This window comes from Gambusia affinis, linkage group LG14, assembly GCF_019740435.1.
Source record: "Gambusia affinis linkage group LG14, SWU_Gaff_1.0, whole genome shotgun sequence".
NCBI lineage: Eukaryota > Metazoa > Chordata > Actinopteri > Cyprinodontiformes > Poeciliidae > Gambusia > Gambusia affinis.
Genome location: NC_057881.1, coordinates 12166424 through 12182017, shown reverse-complemented (window position 1 = coordinate 12182017; position 15594 = coordinate 12166424). Strand labels below are relative to the sequence as shown.

The 15594-nt window shown below is 39.6% G+C and overlaps 2 protein-coding genes across 2 annotated transcripts; both read left to right on the top strand.

The window, feature by feature from the left end:
* The first annotated feature begins 395 nt into the window (after positions 1 to 395).
* Positions 396 to 11417, top strand: lix1l (limb and CNS expressed 1 like). The gene is made up of 6 exons (XM_044139417.1): positions 396 to 953; positions 3970 to 4133; positions 4297 to 4437; positions 6227 to 6322; positions 7198 to 7275; positions 8158 to 11417. The coding sequence occupies exons 1-6, from the start codon at positions 611 to 613 to the stop codon at positions 8407 to 8409; spliced, it is 1074 nt and encodes a 357-aa protein (XP_043995352.1). The 5' UTR covers positions 396 to 610; the 3' UTR covers positions 8410 to 11417.
* Positions 11418 to 11742: 325 nt separating this feature from the next.
* sf3b4 (splicing factor 3b, subunit 4) lies at positions 11743 to 15196 on the top strand. Its single transcript, XM_044139416.1, has 6 exons — positions 11743 to 11835; positions 12734 to 12862; positions 13133 to 13675; positions 13803 to 13970; positions 14060 to 14209; positions 14724 to 15196. Exons 1-6 carry the CDS (start codon positions 11802 to 11804, stop codon positions 14882 to 14884), a joined length of 1185 nt encoding a protein of 394 aa, XP_043995351.1. The 5' UTR covers positions 11743 to 11801; the 3' UTR covers positions 14885 to 15196.
* The last annotated feature ends 398 nt before the right edge of the window (positions 15197 to 15594 follow it).

Genomic DNA, 15594 nt, shown 5'->3' with positions numbered 1-15594 from the left:
AACTTGTAAGACACTTTTCATTAAGAAATAAGAGGTTGTGACATTCATCGTATTTCCCAAATGTCTTGTTCTACTGGCAGATTATTTCACTTATGACTTGTATTTTTCATTGATATTAAGGAATTATTGACACAAAACAACCTCCTTTGTTGTGCTGAAAAATTACTTGTAAATTGGTTTTGTCTTATTTCAAGCATAGAAACTAGACCAAAAATACTCAGTAAGATTTTGTGTTTTTGCAGTGAACTTTGATACTCGTTCTTAAAAAAAACTTTTGGGGAATGAAGAAAAAAGTCTGGTTTCTCATCTCATAATGGAACAAAACAGAACAAAGTTACAGTCAACTAAATGAGGAATGCAAAAAGTCGGAGGGGTCCGTGAACGCATTTTTGAGTGACACTCCAGCAGCCTAATCCAGAGAGTGAGGATGCAGAGCGGCGCTCTGGGTCGATTCAGCGACCTTTAACTTCTAATTTCAGGGCTGACTGGAGAAACCCCGCCGAACTTTGTCCCTGAACGCTTCAAATCCCACATTTTCAGCGCCAGCTGTGGGTTTCATCGGCACCGTCTTCCTCCTGAACCGGACTTTAGTAGACGTTACGTGGGGACAATGGAATCCAACATTATCCCGGACAGTATCCGCCCTCAGAGGCTGCAGCCGGGGATTGGCTTCGGATCGGGACCGACGGGGACGCTGCGCTCCTCCTCTCTCCGACCCGGAGTCACTGTCCCTGTCGCGCCGCTACTTCCCTCCCCGGCCTCGCTGTCCGCTTCGTCCGGGCCTCCTCCTCCTCCTCCGCCGCTGCAGCTCCACAGCCTGTACGGAGGAGTGGGAGCGGGGCTGGGGCAGGGCGCCGGCGGCCACTGCAACCCGGGGAACCCGGCGGTGCTGAAGGAGGCGGTGGAGGCGGTGGTCCGCAGCTTCGCCAAACACACGCAGGGCTACGGCAGAGGTAATGTTATGTAGGAGAAACAGCCTGTTTACATCTGTGTTAATGACTGTTAGTTTTAAATCTGGAGAGTTTGGAGAACGAGAATACCACAAACAAAAACCAGACATTCCTGTTATAAACCCAACATGTTTTATGATAATCTTCCTCTAGTTAACTCCCAGAGCTGACCCACAGCAAACGGTAATCCATTTGTTATAACATTCCCCAGGTAGAAAAATCAACTGTTTCCACAAGTTTGCCTCATTCTGGCAGCAGCCCGCCATAACTGGGGCCAGCTGAGACCCAGTAGTGGTTTTAGTGGATTGTGGTTGGTGCAGATTTGGGCCAATTTGGGCTGAGGAGTGGAAAATAAAAATCAGACCACAAGCAGATCGATTGTAATGTGGATGAGATGCAGATGATGTTCGGCAAACATGTCCAAAACCAGAGCTCCAACTTATTCCCTTTGGCTGACTGAGTATGGAGGAGTATTAGGCAACAACTTGACATGAAGTTAGGAGGGATGGATGTTTTGCTTCCAAGGAGACTAACACTTTGGTGCTCTTTTGAAATGGTGTAGATTAGAAGCTTTTGAGGTTTTCTGGTGGTCGTTAGGAGAACCAGACGTGCTTTGTTGTTTAAGTTGTGTAAGTATGGCCTATGATGAATCACTCAGACATAAAGGCTCCTGAACCCAAACAGTTTGCAGACAGAAAGTAGGATTTCAGCACCAACAGCTGCTGTCAAGGAAAATCTAGAGAAACAACAATAGAGCACGGAAAAATGTTTGTTCCTTGAAGAAATTATTTCCACAGCAGATACTGCTAATTTAATGCAAATAATTAGTGTCCAACTCCCTCGTTGTTTCGGCCCACGCCGCACAACAAAAAGTAAGGTTGCTGGGTCTCCTCGGATATCTGCTTTGAAAATGTTCAAGGACTCTTTTGCGAGTCAAGGGAAAAACCTTCAGAAATCATGAATAACATTGGTTAAAATCTCTCTTAAACTTAAACTTGACATAAATCTGAATCAGCGTTGGCGTTTTGCAGCCACTCTAAGTCGTTCTACTCTGCACTAATAGGATTTAATCTCAAAAGATTGCCCCTGTGTGCCGCCACTGACAGCCTCGTCCCCCTCCTTTTATTCCACTTAGGCCTCTTAACATCTTCCACATTAGAATGAGACTGCTGTGAAAGGATTGTCTGGAAGTCAAGACACTTCCTTAAGTTCAAAATCTTTTAGCGCTTGATTTAAACACAAACATGCTAATAACATTTCGTCTTATGGCATTTCTGTTATTCCAAAGTAGCTGCTGCTCTGTGGCTCTCTCCCGCTTTATTTCCTGTTTGTTTCCGCTTTTATCGCTAAGGAAAAGCTCCGACAAGAGGACTTCATCTTATCACCATCTGCTCCACTTTGTTTGACCTTCACCTGCTGGAAACATTAATAAGATACAAATCACCGACTGGCTTGTGGTCACATCGTGTTGACTGAATAAATAGGAACCTGTTTGATGTACAGAGCAGCCAATTTGGCGTTGCTATGTCGCCTGGAAAAGTCAGAAAGTAATTTGATTTTCTCAGGCCTGGATGAGTGCAGTGAAAAAAAAACAGTTTTGTATTTCCATATTTTTATTTACTTTATTTCCTTCTCTTAAAGTTCCATCCATCCATCCGTCCGTCCAGATAGACAGACAGCAGCACAAAATCCCCCCAGCTTCAGTTAATAACAATCACGACGGTCCTATCATAAAAAACAGGAACGATAATGTATCAAGCTAATAAACTGCATAAAAGTCCAAAAGAGTAATAGGTTGTAAAATTGAGATGAAGCACCTGCAGCCAGATCTGGAAGTGTTTAAGTTCCTTAAGAAGAGATTTAAACACCCATCTATTCATAAATAAGTATTTACACAGTCTCCTTAAGTATCTGTCTAAGCTTTCTGTCGTTCCTTCCTTCGTGTTCAGTAATCCCAGACTCGGTCCATGACGTTCAGATCCTCGTCTGCGGGGAGGAGGGTCACACCATCTGTTGCAGGAATCCATCTCTTTCCTGAAGTTTCCTCCTTTGAAACCCGGTGTCATGTTTTGGACACGCCACATTAGGATTTGGAGACTCCTCCCCGAAGGCGTTGTTGGATGGATGAGAGTCTATAAACATCTCAAAACGCACATAAACTTTATTTTACGGCCATTTAACAACGAGATGTGAGCGTACGCTGGGTGTTTTACAGCCTACTTCAGTGGGAGTATAAAAAATATCATTTGGATTGCAGCTTGGGAATTTACATTTCTGACTGGGAAAGCTGAGATTTCTGTTGAGCTGCAGAACTAAAACACGCTGATGGTTACAGGAGCAGTCTGAGCTGGGAGTTTAATTATCCAGCTCTCACATCTCTCTGCAGACATAAACTTTTATAACTACAGATCCTTAAAAAAATATTCACATTCCCTGATTTTTTTCTTTTTTCCTTTTTTGGGCATTTTGCCATGTTGTACCTGCATACTTTCTTTATTGAAAAAGCTTTGATTGAAACCATTTTAACTTTAAGCTTTCATTCAGGATTGTTTTTGTATTTTTAGCTCCTTCCATTATTACATTAACTCTGATTTGCATCTCTGTTGCTGCTAAACAAAAACGTCTCACAGCATGACGGTTCCCCTAACCTACCATTACTGACCTTCATTTTCACACTTCTGCTCTACTCTACGTTGGTGCATCACCTTAAAATCTCAATTGAAATACTCTTGACGTTTGTGGTTGTGACATGAGAAAATGAGAAAGCAAATACTTTTACTGTCTCAAATTCAGATTTTACTGCACTCCTTTGTGGTTGTTCTTTCCTAACTTAAGACAGACATTTCCTTCGAGTTCATGAAAAATCAGAATCTGAGCCGAACTCATTTTTCCCTTCAGCGGCGAGGATGTGAAGTTTCCTTCATGAGGTCACCTCCATCTGGTTTGTGTGCGCATCTTGGTAGAAATAAGGACAGAGTGGCTTTAATGAAGCTTTTCCGTCCCCCCCTTGTCCCTTCAGTGAACGTGGTGGAAGCGCTGCAGGAGTTCTGGCAAATGAAGCTGACCAGAGGGGCCGACTTGAGGAACGGAGCTCTGGTCGTTTACGAAATGGTCCCGTCGAACAGCCCGCCGTACGTCTGCTACGTCAGCCTTCCAGGCGGCAGCTGCTTCGGGAGCTTCCAGGTGCAACATCAGCGCTTTGTTTCCCTGGATATTAAAAGATTTAAAGATGTTTATATATTTTTTTGCTTAGGGACATCTGGGAATGAGCTGCTCTGCTCTGCCTCGGTCTCTCTGGATCTCATTATTGCCCTGACTCTGCGTGTTTTCTTTCACCGTTTGACAGTTCTGTCCAACCAAGGCGGAGGCGAGGCGCAGCGCCGCCAAGATCGCCCTCATGAACTCGGTCTTTAACGAGCACCCCTCCCGTCGGATTACAGATGACTTTATTGAGAAGAGTGTGAATGAAGCGCTGGCCTCCTTCAACGTAAGTTCAGAACGGAGAGATCTGCTGGTAGCACCGACAGTTCGGCTGCGGTGGTTTGTGAATGAGTGCCGCCCTGGGAGAGCCTCTCTTTCTGCACCGAGAGATGCAGAAGGAGGAAATAATCTGAAACCTGTGTGGAATAATTCACTCCAGGTTCGACTGATCTAGTGCAGCCACCATGCCTGTCTCAATGTAAAGTTTCCTCAATGGGGAAAAAACATGGAAAGTATTCCCCTTGTGCGTTCACAAATACAATTTGTAACTGTGTTTTTAAGCAGTGGTTCTCAGCCGTGGCGCTCAAGACACACTGGCCTGCATGTTTTAGATGCTCCCCTGCTTCCACACACCCCAATTTGTTGCGATTCAGCAAAACCCTGTTAATCGGCCACCAGTTGAGATCATGTGTGCTGAAGCATGGGGGATGCCTAAAACTTTCAAGGCAGTGTGCTTCGAGGACCAGGATTTGAAAAGCACTGTTTCAAAGAATCCATAGCTTAGAATCATAATCTCTTACAAATTCGACCGGCTTGTTTTAGAGTCAGAACTAGAGCTGATTGAGCGCAGTTTGGATTCCTTAAAAATTGTGAAATATGGAGTTAATTTCCTGCCATGATGTTGCAAATAAATAAAAGATATTGTACAAACTGTCCCGTCCTCAGACACATGAAAGATATTTTCCTAGTTGTCCTCTAGTGCAAAATTATCCCTTTTTGCAAACGAAACAGTTCCACAATCAATCCAAAGGAAAATAAAAAGCAAACAAACAACACAGATAAACACGACAGTTTCACGATTACAAATTTTTATGGAAAATGCATCTTTGATAGGCTTCCCTAGCTAATTGGGACAGGGACAAAATTATGATAAAACTGTTAAATAAGCAGTGAAAGAAAACGTTTACATCACCTTCACAACAGAGAGATACTCCTAACATCACACATATAAAGAGAAGTAACATTTCTAACACTTATGTTACATTACTTACATTACATTACTAACATTTCTTAGACTCACATTTTACAGCAGGGTATATGGACCAAGAACAGCCAAAAAAATGCCCCAACTAAATTAAACTAAAGATTTCAAAACCTGGATTTACAACAAATTAAATTCTGATGTAAAAGAAAACAGTTTGATTTCAGGGATTGTACTATCCTTTTTAAAATCTAATTTTTAACGGCTTCCAAATTGGGAGATATTTTAATGTAAAACTAGGCAGCTGATATATAATTATTGATCAGATATTAAACCCTTTTGTTCTGTGTTGATACTCCATATTTGCCACTTTACAGGAACAATAATTTTGTTTAAGAGTCTTAGAAACCAAACATTTATAATAATAATAATAATAATAATAATAATAATATATGTTATTTATTACTCCCTTTATGTTTCTAATTAAAATCTCAAAGGGCAGTATGGCAGAAGCGTTATGTTATTTATTCCTTTCCGAAAATTGTGTACAACACAAAAGAAATCTTCTGATTCCAACAATGATTTTCAAAAAAGATAATTTCTCAATTTCAAATTTTGATATTCTTTCAGGCCTGCTGTTCTGCTGTTTTAAAGTTTCAAATTTTTCTTGAAGCCATTTCCTAATGGAAGATCAACTTACATCTGTCTTACATAAATGACATGATCTCTTGTCTTTCCCATTTCGAATAGTGACTTAGAGAAATTCCCCGAGGAGAATGTCAAAGAAAAATTCCCTCTTGAATGTTTTGTGTTTTGATTGTATTTTGTTTGGATCGTCATAGACTAATTCTGCACCGTTGCTTTGTGTTCACAGGGGAACCGAGAAGAGGCCGATAATCCCAACACTGGGATTGGGGCGTTCCGCTTCATGCTGGAGTCCAACAAAGGAAAATCCATGCTGGAGTTCCAGGTAGGAGAAACACGTCAGCTAAACATGGGTGGTGATAACATGGTAATGTTAGATGTCGAGATAATCCAGGATTCCTTTTAGGGAAAGAACATGATGGGATCTCATTTTTTTTTCAAGTCTGGATAACTATCCAAAAAGATATTTTGAGGATGGAAAAATCTGTTTTTCCAAATTTTATTCCACATTCCATCCATAATGGTATATAATGTTTTTTTCTTTTCTGCTCCATCTTCTTTATTTATTTTTTATTTTTTCTTCATTTATTTGTTTATTTCTGTCCGTCTGATTCCTTATGCTCTTCCTGAAAACAGTGCTTCCGTCACTGGTTTCTCCTTTCTTTGTGTCTTTCTTTTTTTCCCTCCTTGTCATTCTTTCCATCCATTCCTTTCTTTCTTCCTTGTGGGCTTATTTCATGTCAAACTTGTGCCCCTCCTGTTTTTTTTCCCTTCTTCCCTCCCACCCTTTGTCACTTCCTTGCTTCTTTCCTAAAGTAATTATTAGTGTCACCTCTCGTGTCCTTTTGTTTCTTCATTTCTTCGCTCCTCCAGTCCGTCGTTCGTTTGTTGCTTCCTTACTCATGTCCTGTCTTCGTTCCTTCCTTTTTGTCTTTTGTGTTCAATGAACTTTAGTATTTACTGTTTGAAAATGAACATAAAGGACCGTTATGTTGAGTCTGGGAAAAGTCTGGATCCTTTTCCATAAAGTAAGCAGAAGCTCTACAATCACACTCACTTTACACAGTTTAGTTTAGTAGAAGAAGTAACGTTGGAGCTGGTAAATGGGTACCTTTTTGAAAACAGGAATCTGAATTCAGTGTGCAGTGCATTAAATGCCAGGTGAGCAAGTTTTTCCCTCTAACTCCTGGTTGTCTGCAGGAGCTGATGACTGTGTTCCAGCTGCTGCACTGGAACGGGAGCCTCAAAGCCATGAGAGAGCGGCAGTGTTCCCGACAGGTACCCGTCTCACACATGGCATCAATTACACACAGCCTGGTTTTAGCTGTCATATAACTGTTTTTTTTCTTTCTACACAAGACAAATTATACATAAAATCATGCTCCAAATGAAGGGACGGTTCTAGGTATGTTTACTTCTCCCAGCATTGACAGCAGCTGTGTTGTTGAAGAGATGAGAATGAACTCGACAGCGTAGGTTTTTGAAAGTTTATATGGTTCGGAGAGAAAAGGTTCAGCATGAAAAACTTGACGGATGCAGGGTTTTGTAAAGCAAACTTGAGTACATCATTTTAATTGTTTGCAACAAGAAACCTTACAGTATGAGCAGGGTGAACATGAAGTGAAGGGCACTACAAAACAATGTCCATTAACACTATTAACTGAACGTTTTCAATGTTTAAAAAAACCAAAACAGAATAGTTTCTAATTTACTCTGGGTCAAACGTTTGCATTCGGACTCAAACATATGCAGAAATGTCCCAGATTAACCACACATTCTGAAGCCCTCCACAATATTCTGGCATAATTTTGTTTGAATGTTTAAGAGCTCCTTTAATCAGAATTGGTGGAGCTCCTGTGCACTGGTTGGTTTTCTATTACAAAGCCGACTTTTGCACTGAAGTGGATTATTTTTATTTATTTATTTCGAACATGATCGAAGTCACACACATGATCAAGGAATGCAAAAGACGCATATGCTTGTACCGCAATAATCTTAACATGCTCGAAAAGGAGTAGGAAGAAGTAAGGAACTTATGAACTCCTACCTGATAAACTCATAAAGTGTTTCCAGATGGACCCTCATCAAAGAAAAAGAATAAAAAAATAAACATAGATTTATGTTATGCCTCAACATTCCTTTTAATGCTCAAACTTGCAGGAGGTGCTGGCTCACTACTCCCACCGGGCGTTGGACGACGACATGCGCACCCAGATGGCGGCGGACTGGGTGAACCGGGAGCAGAGCGTAGCGGGAACCATCGCTCAGGAGCTGGCCTCAACGGAGCGGGAGCTGGAGGACGCCAGGCTGGCAGGCAGAGAACTGCGGTTTTACAAAGAAAAGAAGGACATCCTGATGTTGGCCGTGGGTCAGCTCAGTGCCGCCAACGCCGCCACTCTGCCCTCGCACTAAAACACAACCCCCTCGCCACGGCGAAGGACCCCTGGTAACAGTGTTGATCACGTTCTAAGATGTGTTTTGTAATGAGGATCAGGAAGTCAAGCTTCTTTTGTTTATGAAAGAAAACACTTGTTACTGAACTCGTTGTGCCTAGTAACCACAGGATGCTATTTTTATTGTTTGCCTGTAAAACTTGGCATCGCATCAGAGTATGAACAGGGCTTTTTTTTTTCTCTCTTTTGTTGTCTGTTGTATTACATTTGTTTCTGGTTTTGGATTTGATTAGCTGGGGGATATTATTAAAGGGTGGGAAGGAAGAAATTAGATGCAAAAAGTCACAAGTATCAGTGACATTACCCTGAACCTTCTTTATGGACGTTTTTAGTGAAATAGTGAAAATGAATTCAATTTAGTTGAATTTTAAATTCCTTTTTGTCCTTTGGATTGTCTGTTGGGAAAGAAACTTTCATTAATCTTGTATTATTTCATAAGTTGGAGGTGTCAAAACTCTGTTTCAGAAAAAAAAGAAGCAATTTCAAGTTAATTTTCATGGCAGAGTGCCAGGTTGTTTTCCTAATCTCTCCTCTGCTACAAATGGAGTTAAATAATTCAAAACTCACTACAGCTACAACTTTGAACAGGCCGTGGTGTGACTTTATATATAATACAGAGAGTAGCTATTGTAAAAGTATTATTGATCATGTTTTATTATTGTTATTATTATTATTATTATTATTATTATTATTATTATTATTATTATTATTATTATTATTATTATTATTATTATTATTATTATTATTATTATTATAGAAAGGAGCTTATTTTACTGTGTTTCACACTCAGGTGGCTGAGCTATGAAAACTTCTACCAAGTTTGAACATTTTTACTGGTTTAGAGCACAAACACTGGGATAGCGTTTGTAATTCATGCCCTGGATTCACTGTTTCCTATTGCACTCTGGAGCAGCCTCTCCCAGTGTGGAAGGAAGTTTGAGTGTTGCAACAGGAAGTTAACAGATTTAGCAGGCAATACGTGTCTAATAGTGGTTCCTGCTAAGGTTGAGTGACCATGTCTTACACAAAGGTAGACGAAGACCAGCCCAATGGAGATCGAGCGTTCAGGGTAACTAAGTGTTGAGGGATAAAGGTTCGGGGTGGTATCATTCAGACAAGCCTTAATGATACAGAGTTTTGCAACATTTCAAACGGCAACACCTTGTCGGCTTTGTAGCATTTACTCAAGCGAAACCTTGTGATTGATCATTTAATGTCAGGGTCTTAAATTACACATAAACTCCAACATACATGGTGCTCAGATCCAGTCAGACGGTGTGTTTTCTTCCATACGTTATATGTGATCTGTGTCACAAACCGTAAAGAGGATCTCTTTGTCAAGGCCGTTTTCTCAATAACAATTAAAGTATATCTAGCATTTGAGAAATTTTACAATTAAAATATGTGGTTACTTTTGACTCTGACTGTTCAGTTTAAAAAAAAAATCACACAGAGAATGAAGTGTTTGTTGTGTTTTGGTGTTTCTGTATGTGAACTGTCCTGGTTATTTTAGAGGGTTTTTTGTGTGATTTGTGACCCTGACACTAGTCGAATGTATATTATAGCGTGCTATCAACTTTATTACTGACAAACCAACTCTGCTACACAATAATGGATCATTTTACAGCATGCACGACTTTATAAATGCAGAGTAAAAGGTCAGTAGTATAAAGTGAAAATGGATTGTTTTACCATGTTTTGGACATAGATGAGGAAATTCAGAATATCAACTTGGAGCTGAATATATATTTTTGTTTCTGTGTGTTTGTTGAAAATACTCAATGCAGAATTTATTTTTTCAACCATTTGAAGCCAACAGATGATAAATGAAGTTGAACTCTTTATATGCTTTTGTTTCTTATCTATATTTCTAGAAGGATCAAGAGATTTTAACCAAACTCTTCAAGACTGCATGTTAACTAGAAAAGTGTTTAAATGGACAAATCGAGGCTCCAGTTTAGGAAAAATGTGGTACAAAAGTAAACTAAAACAGTAGGGAGTCACATTCTCCGCTCCTGAAGTTAGAATCCCCAACAGCTGAAACATGTTGCCTTTTTTGGAGATGGCAAATTAAAAACATGAAGCAACAATTGATTGTCATTAAAGGCAGGGGAGTTTTTATTTTGTTTGCCTTTCGTTTGGGATTGTTGTTATTTTTCATAAAATTGGAAACATTTATGTTGGGACCTGTAAAACACTGAAATGTTTTAGTTAAATTTATTACACCATCTTAATGACAGAGACCAGCAGGCTTACATTAGACTAAATGGAAGAATGTGGTAGATACTGGTTTACATACAAAGGCAAAACTGAAATTATAGTTTAAATATAATTTCCTTATTTGAATTGAAAACTCCCTGTAGTCTTAGTTTTTTTGGCCTTTTACATTTGCATTTATAGAAACAATATATCTTTGAATATTGACATTCTTCTATTAGATTACAAAGGATCTTTTTTTCAAGTTTTTAATAGTTAAAGTCAAATGAACACATTTACCTCTACATGCCAAATTCCCTTCATATGTAAATTTCAGTTTTAATATAACTTTGTTTCTGTAAGTTTTCATATTTGCTTAAGCAATATATGTTGAGTGGGTTTTCAGTGATTTATTAAAAATATAAAAGATTTATAATGAGTATAAGAACATTTTAATGGAGTTGTTTAAAAGAAATGAGATATTGATTTTCTTTCTTTTTATTCACTTTGGTTTTTATAATAAAAATCCCCATCAAGTGTCTTATATACAAGCCAGTCCAAAATATCTTTGTACAAAGGACTTTTAGTTTTCCTTTTTTTATGCTTAAGGATTTTTTGTTGATATTAAGTTGTTACACATTTTATAAATGAATGAACCCTTTTTTGATGCATGATGCTTTAGATTTTGTTTTTGTGTTTCTTATTCAATATACAGTATTGATTTATAAATTGCTCTTTAAAGCCTGATTGTGTGTATTTTATATGAAGTTTTTGTATTCTGTGTTTATACGTTTACTAGATTTATATCGATATGTAATAAATCAGTTAATAATAAAAATGTGGCTTGGTTTGTTTTGTATTATCATCCCCATATACAGTATAGACCAAAAGTTTGGACACACAGTTGTGTCCAAACTTTTGGTCTGTACTGTATGCTGGCGTAAACAGAGTAAAATGGGGGTAATTGTATTTTTATTAGTATTTTAAAATAATGAACTTGTGTCGGAATCTCAAACCGGAAATACATTGTTACATATGGATGGTTGATTTTATTTATTTGATTTTAGTGTATTTTATTTTGAAAATTTCTAAGCAAAGCAGCGGAAGAGGCGGGTCTTCCGTCTTCAACGCCACCCCGGCGTTGGTTCATTCAACATGGCAGCGGGACCAATTTCGGAAAGAAATCAAGGTAATTTCATCCTTTAAAGTATGTTTTTTGTGAATATCTCTCACTTGTTTTGACATGAGCTTATGAGTAAATCGTAATATAATTTCTCGACTGTTTTTGAGTATCGTTTACAGGAAAACATTCGCTTGAACACATGGAAGTGTTTGAAGTGTTGTTAGCTTAGCATTTCGCTAATTAGCTTCTTTTAAAACGTAAGACATGTAATTTACATGTCGTATAAAACATAAGCACAGTGGTTCTGTAAGTTATAATGCGGGTTGTGACAATGTGAAATTGCTGCTTTTTAGTTTATAAAGTTAGCTATGAGAATTAGCACGTCATAGCATTTAGCGCCACTCATAAGCGTTAGTAAATAAACTGTATTGATCTTTTGTTCACTATTTTACCAGCTGGATAAAATATACTGCTTATAATGTAATTAGGAATGTTAGAAATATTTTCAGTAAGTTGCAAGTCAAAATTTTCATTTTGAATAGCAGGCTAAAGACTCGAAACTGCCAATCCTAACAGAAACAGCTGGTTTTAATCGGACTGCACAGCGACTACTGTAATAACAAATTGTGAAGTTATTGTAAAAACGGTAGCAGCAGATAACTTTGTGATTAAGAAAACTAGTTCTTTCTTTTAACTAATGACTGTTGGTATTTCGATATTTTGCCGAACGAGTACTAGTATTGTCATTTGGTAGTATTTTCAAATCCTTTTGGATTTGCACTACGAGGCATTTGTTTCCCGAGATTTATCAAAACATCTAGCAAGAAAGGTTTATGTCAATGAAAGATGAGACTTATTAAAAATGTATCATGTGCAACCTGATAAACACACTTCAAAGATGTTAAATACAACACCGTTCTGTGAAAAGTTTGAATTGCAACATTTTTTTCTTGTCAATTTTCAGATGCGACTGTGTATGTCGGAGGCTTGGATGAGAAGGTGTCGGAGCCATTACTGTGGGAGCTGTTTCTGCAGGCCGGTCCTGTGGTCAACACACACATGCCCAAAGACCGAGTCACTGGTCAACATCAAGGTCAGCGACAACTTACAGGCTATTTTTCTCAGTGAACAGTAAAGCATACGAACAATTAACTCATTTGGATGCATATGTTCTTTCTGTGTCTGAAGTAGAGAAACACGTTTTTAAAAAGTATGCAGTGTAGCTGAGAACGCAGCTGAAATCTGCCTCCGATGATGTTTGAACATGTATTGCTTGGAACAGAGTTAGTTTTATTGGCCAGAAATAAGAACAATGTTTTTTTGTGACACTGTCACTAAGAAATGTAACTGTTATTTTTCTCAGGTTATGGCTTTGTGGAGTTTCTTAGTGAGGAGGATGCTGATTATGCCATAAAAATCATGAATATGATAAAACTCTATGGCAAACCAATTAGGGTCAATAAGGCCTCAGCACACAACAAAAACCTGGACGTTGGTGCAAACATCTTCATCGGTAATTTGGACCCGGAGATTGATGAAAAACTTCTCTACGACACATTCAGTGCGTTTGGTGTGATCCTCCAAACACCGAAGATCATGCGAGACCCTGACACAGGCAACTCTAAGGGTTACGCTTTCATCAATTTTGCCAGTTTTGACGCTTCGGACGCGGCTATCGAGGCCATGAATGGCCAGTACCTCTGCAACAGACCCATTACGGTGTCGTACGCATTTAAAAAGGACTCCAAAGGGGAACGCCACGGTTCGGCCGCAGAGCGGCTGCTGGCTGCACAGAACCCGCTCTCCCAGGCCGACAGGCCACACCAGCTGTTCGCAGATGCTCCGCCCCCGCCGTCTGCACCAACACCAGTCCTCACTGCGATGGGAACAGGAATTCCCATTCCAGGTACAACTTTTATGTCAAGTTAAAGCATTTCTCAGTATTGCAGAACTTTTTTTTTATTTTTTTTTATTTTTGTTGAACATTTGTCCAACATTCAGTTTAACTTCTTTTATTTGGTTTTTCGGTACAGGTCTCCCGCCTCCTGGTGCGTTTCCTCCTGTTCCCCTTCCTGGAACGATGCCCCCAGCAATGCCGCCTTCTATGGGCATGCCTCCAACAGCAGGAGGTGTTCCGCCAGGGTCTGCCGGTGGACCTCCACCTGGACCGCCACCATTCCCTCCTGGCAACATGCCTCCGGGTAAAACTTGGGGCTTTCAGATGCAGCTGAAACTGTCATTCCCTGTCAATGAAATCAGAAGAAAATTATTTTCTCATTCTGTTCCACAGGTATGCCTCAGATGCCCATGCCACCTCCTGCTCCTCCTGGTATGGTGCCTCCACCTCCTGCTCCTCCTGGATCGGCTCCGAGGGCTCCGCTGCCCCCCAACATGCCGCCACCACCAATGGGCATGCCTCCTCGGGCACCATACCCCATGGGTGAGTGCTGCTCTTAAATCCTAACCTACAGCGTAGATCAGGAATGTTTTGGAACATCTTTTTTATTTTTGATAACTAAATTACCTAATCTAATGGCAAGGCAAGCCAAGTTTACTTTTTCTTACATGAGGCAATCCAAACTGCTTTACAGGATATCAAAGAAAAAACAACAAACATCTTAAAGCTTTAAAAAGTGTCGTCTAATAAGACACAAATGTTAACCTAATCTTCCATCTCAAGCTGCAGTCACCATTAGTCGCCAGGCAAACAGTTAATTAGTGAGATGCTTTAATCAAATTCATCAGTAAACAATTAGGTTTTGGTCCTGATTCAACAGAGCGAATAGTTTCTGCACATCTCAGGTTTTCAGCAGGTTTGTTCCAGAGTGGAGGACCATAAAAACTAAATGCTAAAAGTCTAAATGTGCTTCAGATCAGAACCACAGCTTGTTCTTGGTTTAAATGCAGTAATTCCTAATGCTGCATATTGTGACCCCTCTTTTTGTTTCCCTCAGCTCCCCCTGTGCCTCCAGGTATGAGAGGGCCTCCTCCTCCCATGCCTCCGCCTGGCTACGGCGCGGCTCCTCCTGGTCCTCCTCGTCCGCCTCCCTTTGGTTTTCAGAGAGCGCCTCCGATGCCACCCAGGCCCCCAGGTGCCCCTCCTCGGGTGCCTTAAGCGCACTGTGATCCACGGTAGACAGCATGAAACAGCTGCTGTTTAGCTTTTATTTTTTTAGCATGTTCAGGGCTACTCCTGTAGCTTTAGTGTTTTCTTTTATTTGTTTTTTCACATTTTTTTGATCATTGTACAGATGAATGCAACTTGGCAAATAAATTTTTACTAAAATTTCTTTTTTGGGCGATTTTGTATGGTTCTTGATCTATCAGAGAAAGAAAATCATTGCATTTTTTCTTTTATTAAAAGACTGATTACTCTGCATGAAGATTCATCCCGTTTGAAATTATTAAATATAAAATGTGGACAAATGCTTTTTGTCAATTTTATTGTTTTGCAATCATTTAGGGTTTAGGTTAATTAATTGCACACCCCACTGTGTAATTATGGTAATTTTTGATCCGTTCAGCAACTACAGACTCTGACCTTTTGTTCCAGAAAACTGTTGGCAGTATTGTGGCATTCTGAGAACAGAGTCAGTAGGATTGTTGTTTTCACTCTTGTCCTGCTGTGACATGAAGAGAAAGGAGAGGTTTTAACAATAAAAGCATTAATTTATGGTTTTATATAAGAAAGGGCATTAGGCCAGACATGAAGCAAAGAACAAATAATTTTAAGAGTGGGAGTGATTTAATATTCAGTGCAGTTGGGCTTATAATGTCTGGAGTAGACTTCTATTAAATGTCATGTTTTCAAATGAAGTCAGCTTA